Source organism: Hermetia illucens, chromosome 3 (assembly GCF_905115235.1).
Source record: "Hermetia illucens chromosome 3, iHerIll2.2.curated.20191125, whole genome shotgun sequence".
Lineage (NCBI taxonomy): Eukaryota > Metazoa > Arthropoda > Insecta > Diptera > Stratiomyidae > Hermetia > Hermetia illucens.
In genome coordinates, this window is record NC_051851.1 from 40,755,645 (window position 1) to 40,761,644 (window position 6,000).

General features: G+C 39.9%; 1 protein-coding gene across 1 annotated transcript in view; it reads right to left on the bottom strand.

The window, feature by feature from the left end:
• Nucleotides 1–5,769, bottom strand: part of LOC119651817 (protein jim lovell) — a 118,498-nt gene extending 112,729 nt beyond the window's left edge. The window contains exon 1 of the mRNA XM_038055607.1: nt 3,528–5,769. Within this exon, the coding sequence (XP_037911535.1) occupies nt 3,528–3,600 (73 nt within the window). The 5' untranslated portion in view covers nt 3,601–5,769. The remainder of the gene's footprint in view (nt 1–3,527) is intronic.
• Between the last annotated feature and the right edge of the window lie 231 nt (nt 5,770–6,000).

A 6,000-nucleotide genomic window follows, 5' to 3' on the forward strand; every position in this document is an offset into this window, starting at 1 on the left:
AATTAACAAAAAAACGAAGTTTACCTACTACCAATCGAAGGACGAAGGACAATTAACAAAAAAACGAAGTTTACCTACTACCAATCGAAGGACGAACCCAAGCCAGAAAAGACAAGTATCACGAACTAAAGCGATACGCCAAGAACATATGTATGATATATGAAAACAACAAAAATTCAATAACAGCAAAATTTTGACACCTGACGACAACTTGAAAAAGAACGACGTACGAGTAGCATTTAGTTCAGTGAAACAGATAAGGAGAAGTTTTAAATTGCGAACCAACAGCTGTAGATCAGATCAGAATGGCAATACTATCAGCGACGCGACTCAAATAAAAGCAAGGTGGGTTCAGTATTTTCAAGACTTCTTGATCCCAAAGACGGCAGATTTCCACCCCTTTGTCATTCCGGATGACCGAAACGGAGAATACGTGCTCGCACTTCCGACTTTGTCCGAAGTAGGGGCAACTTCGTTTAAATTAAAATCACATCAAGCTCCCAGAGTCGATGACATCCCAGCCGATCTCTTTAAAGAATGCAGAGTAGAGCTCACCTGCCAAATCTACAAACTAATCAGCAGAATTTTGACAACTGAACAAATACCTGACGTCTGGAGGAAAAGTGTAATTTGTCCAGTGCACGAACAAGGTGATCGTCTGCAATGCGAAAACTAAAAAGGGATCTCATTGCTGTGTAAATGCTACAAGGCGCTGACGAATATAATCCAACGTTGACTGAGAGAGTATACAGATACAATCACCGGGAAATACCAAGGTGGCTTCAGATCCGGATGATCGACAATGCACCAGATATTCGTGGTTAAGCAGGAGTTTGAAAAATACTGAGAATATGACATCGATGTACCCCCTAGCTTGACTTCTGTCAAGCCAACGATAGTGTAAATCGTAATGCTCTGTACAGAATAATGATCGAACTAAAAAAATAACGAAGCTAGCCCGGCTACTGAAAGCAAGAATGATTAACAACGAGGGCTAGGTAAAAAACTAAAATTAACTGACGCAAAACTTTCTTATACTGTCAGGACTTAAGCTAGGGGATGGTCACGCCCGCACCCTCTTCAGCTTGGTACTCGAACACGTCGTCAGGAAAATGGCCTCAGTTGATACCAGAAGAACGTTACTGTTAAAATCCTCGCAACAGGTAACGTACATAATTAACGTGGATATTCTTGCCCGATCGATGCTTCGTACGAATCCAAAACGAAATACATGACTCAAACACGAAAGGTGACTGCTAGTATACAGAACATTGCAATATGCGAGCATAATTTCGAATCCTCTCCCGAATTTGAGTACACATGAATCATTTTTTTGAGAAGCTAACAGAGTTCAACAAATTATTTTGAAAATAATTTCTACAGCCACCAGAAGAATCAGTTGATTCACGCCTAAATAAGATGAGAAACATTCAAAAGCTACTTAAGATCGGTTAAATCACTATTGGGGAATTTCCATAACTTTATGATTGTGATTCAAATCAGAGTTAAATGGAAGTGTGAATTCTGGAGGATAAACTATTTGAAGCGTGGCCTAATTTCGCTCTGCTTGGAAACTTATCGTCTAGGTTGAAAAAAAGTATAGATTAGGTATAGCATGTTCGATCGTCTTGCATTAAGTTTGCGCACCATGCAGACCTTTCTAATGACTAACTGATAAGAGAATGGCTTGTCAAAGTGCTCAAAACGGGGATTGTGTGTTTTGCTTTGGTTAACGTTGAGTTCAAGGCTGATGAAATTTTGTCGAAATTTGGTGAAAAACCTCATCTCAAGCTCAGATTTAGTTGGTAGATCCCAGCTGCGTCAATTTGATCGTTCCCTTTTCTTAGCCGCGGCAATGTTTGGTGAGCTGGATGGAGAGTCAAATCAACCTCACGTAACCAACTGATTTTAACCATCATCAGCTGAGAATTGAGAAAGAGTTTAATAGACTTTCGAAGCAAATGATCGAGAATTCTACTCAAAATCTATGGCGTACTTCGATCGATGTAGAAATTAATTAATTTTTGTTATTGATTTTTCTTGATATTCCAGTAAAATTTTTTGAATATTCGATAGCAAACGGGTGTTACAGGAATGAACTAATAAAATCGTGTAGATTAGTTATATATCGTCTGTTCACTGCCTTGTGGATTGTGGAGTGCCAGGCGTCAACGTAGTCTTTTTGTAGTGATTGTTTTTTTTTTCATTCATCCTTATTTTTCAGTGACTCTGTGTCCTAACTTCATTATCATCACGATTGATGATGTGCAAGTAATAAGCTCACAGCAGCAAGACAAACACAAAGACGAACACAAACATCCATTACGACTTGAATTGGCACTCAGAGCGGCAAGATTGTGAGTCTAAGCCCCTACCCTTTCAACCATCGCACTATGGTTGCATAGGTTACCTGCAAAAATTAAATTTTCGGACGAAATCGAATCGCTCAATATTAAAGAAAACATGAAAGCATAATAATGACAGTGTACCCTCGTGACGATATGTAAGACTTATATAGAACAAGGGATTAACATATTTTCTTTTACAAGATCATAAGAACTTCTTTCTCTTTTATAGGACTGGTCCACTTTTAGATTTTTCGAAACAGAAACTAATAATTCAGTGATAATAATAATATCTGACACAACATTTGAAGTCCTTGCTTTATTATTAGTCAAGGCCATTGAAAAAAATCCGAATCGAAATGAAAACTGCGCTCCCTCCTCGAATTTAATTTTGTTAAAATCTCTCTATTTCAGGCACGGAAAAAACTGCTTGATCGGAGGTAACCACCCCCTTTCCATCTTGTCTGGACGGACGTGGGAGCGGTGGGAACATGCTATCGACGCTATCGATTTCACACTCTGTTCCTACATTTATGCAACTATTTCCAGATTCCAAGCTTGGGACACATTTTGCTTTCAGTTAAATGCCTCAAAAAATAGTTTGGTAAGAGAATCAGATGAGGTCCGATAGAAGCTGATTGGAAAAACCCTGGCCGTTTCCCATATTGCTAGCAAAGAAACAAGCAAGTACGCATCACCCGCCTATCATGGTTCAGCCAAACACGGCGCTGACCCACTTGTACAATCAATTTCGGCTACTTTCTCTTCTGCGATTTATACTTTAGTGTTGACAATAGTCAACCTCGGAAGTCAACTTGTAGGCATCCCACGTATAAAGGAGCAGCAAGGAATCGCCCTGATTAAAATGTTTTTAAATTTATTAAATGGTAAAAGACGTCTATACACCGCTTTCAGCCCTTGATGTAGGCATTGATACCCATATATAAATTATTATGTGTTGTATGCACATCCATATCAGCGTGTCCTTGCTGGGTATACAATATTTTCAGCAGCTTATCAGCGTTTGTTGTTCGTTTGGTTGATGTGATTGACAAATTAATAGATAATGAATTCGTTTTCGCAAACCTTGCACATGAAGCTTAAAATAAAAACTTTACTACACATTTTCCCAGCTGGAAAACTGACTGGTTTCTAAATGAAATTAACCATAAAAATACTTACAGCAATATCTTGTTGTGTATTGACAATTCGGTTGCGATTGTGCCATTTTTTTGATAAAAACATTCGTCATCATACTTTCGCAATATTCCTTAAGAGTGAGAGGTGTCGAGTCGATCGGATTCAATTCGATTCGACCCGATCATCCGTTGATGATTATTATTGTATTTCACCAATACTATTTTAATCCAAACCGAGAGATAAAGTATCTCTGTAAGTTCAGTCTTCTGGTAGAGCTTAGATTCAGTAGATGTTCGAATCAAATTGGATTGTTTCTAGTTTTCTATTTTCCGTACAGATAAAAAAACGAGACACCTGAGATAATCGCTGATGATAAGGTTCACACAGAATATACATATATGTATGTATGCAGGCTTTAAAACGGTCCAATTAACTGCTAATTATCCATTTAGATTCGCACCGAACTATGCGCAAATGATAAGACTTAGTACATTCCAAATATATCTGTGAACAGGTAGAATAGGCTGGCGCGGATATTATTAGGCCAACAGATAAAAGATCACCTGGGAACTAATACACATGTGAGTAAGAAAAGCAGCGACTGTTCCGCGACATACATTCATACACTTGCACACTTCCGTCAAGCAGCGAGCTAGCCAATAGTACTTGCAGCCACTGGGCTTGTATGCATGGAAATGTGAAAAGCCGAACTTTCTTCTTCAGTTATTTCAATTGCGGATCTTCTTCGCTAGCGTCACTTCTGTTTCTTCTTCTTAAGCTACGCGTTTTCCTCCTGCTCTTCCACATACACTAGTATTCTTCTCCGGCTAGATTTATTATTCACTTGGTTTTTCGTTATGTTTTCCGTTTGTTGTTTTTTTTTACAGTTACGTCTCTTTGCAAAGAGAAATTGTTCTAAATAACACACTAACTACCTAGAGCGTTTCGCGCGATACGGCACTAGCGCAACTTTCTAAGAATGAGGTTAGAATATTGTTGCGGCCCGCGACACAAGAAATACGTGAAAACACGAAACTCTTACAACGGTTATGGCGGTTAACGATTAACTATAGCTTCTAGGCCCGCGGCTCAATTATGTTTGAATCTGAATTTGGCACAGTTTTGTAATAGGGGTTCAAAAAGGCTTACTAGGTGAAATGCCACTAGACAGTAAACAATAGGTACACATATGCTGTTGATGCGGGTGCAATGAGATAACCACTCTTGGAAGCTGTGCACTTGGTATTCCGTAACCTTCCCGACTAACCACTTCAAGGATCAATCAAACACACAAAGTAACGACTTCTTCACCAACAACTGAGTCTTCGCATTAGATTCCATTTTCGGAGTTCACTGAAATTTCCGGGATGCAAATAATCCTTAGTTCGAAATTAAGTCATCCGAAGTTAATCCCATCAATGTTTTCTTCACGAGTGTATGGTAAGGGCTCGATGCATTTCAGCACGCATAATCACTATCAGTTTTCGGGCAAGCTCCACTATCACAATCCGCGGGTTCCTGACAAGGAACTAAACTATTTGAGTACCTGCTGAGATCACCGGTGCAATAACAACAGCAGGCTTCATAGACTGTAGTCCTTCTGTGTCCTGGTCCTGGCTACTTTCACTTTCTCCACGTCTCCGAACGAACTGGTCGCACAAGACACTTCCGTTCCTCCCTACGAGTTTCGTGTAACTTCCCTCAGCGAAACGACTGCAGACCGTGCGTCCGTGATAACGATTAGCGCACAATTTCAATAACAGGTACAATTCTGATGGAAGGTGTCGCACGTTTGGCGATCTTGGAAACTTTGGATGCGCGAGAACTGAAATTCCGATACTGAAAACTTCTTTGCCAAATAACACACGCGACCTCAGGTGAGCAACTTTCTTGTCTCAAAGTCTTGGCTTGACTCAACCAACGTCTTGAAGATTTCTTCTTCAGTTTTAGACCCCGTCGAGTACAGAGGAAATGGAAATGGCCTTTCTCCGAACTCCGGATCCAGTTGGTCTTGGTTTCAAAATCAGATTCGAATGGGAAATGGGAATTGGAATGGGTTGAGACTTGAGAATTATGGGCGGTTAAAAAAGAAGATTTCATTCAGCAAAAATAATTCGAGCCAGATACAGATATTACTGTTTGGTATGTGTGTGAATTGGAAGAATCGCACGTAGAATACCTTTGGTGAGTAACTTGTGCCCCGCTGCCACTGTCACACGGCGCACCGATCTTACAATATGAGTATATTCTTCAATGAAAAGGTGAGATACAGATAACTCCACATTCGTGGCGACTGCGACGATTAACTTTCTTCGGCGGAGGGGGGCGTACATATTATTGTACTACAGATAGTTGGAAACGTTTGGAAGTTTATGCGATTTCGTGCTTTTGTTTATCAGCGTTTCAACCTGAACCCCAAATGGAATCTGGAGACTTGAAGCTTGAGGCTGCGAATCGAGAGATATGGAGATATGCGTGACTGTAATTGTAATAATGTTTGTAATAGTGGTTACCT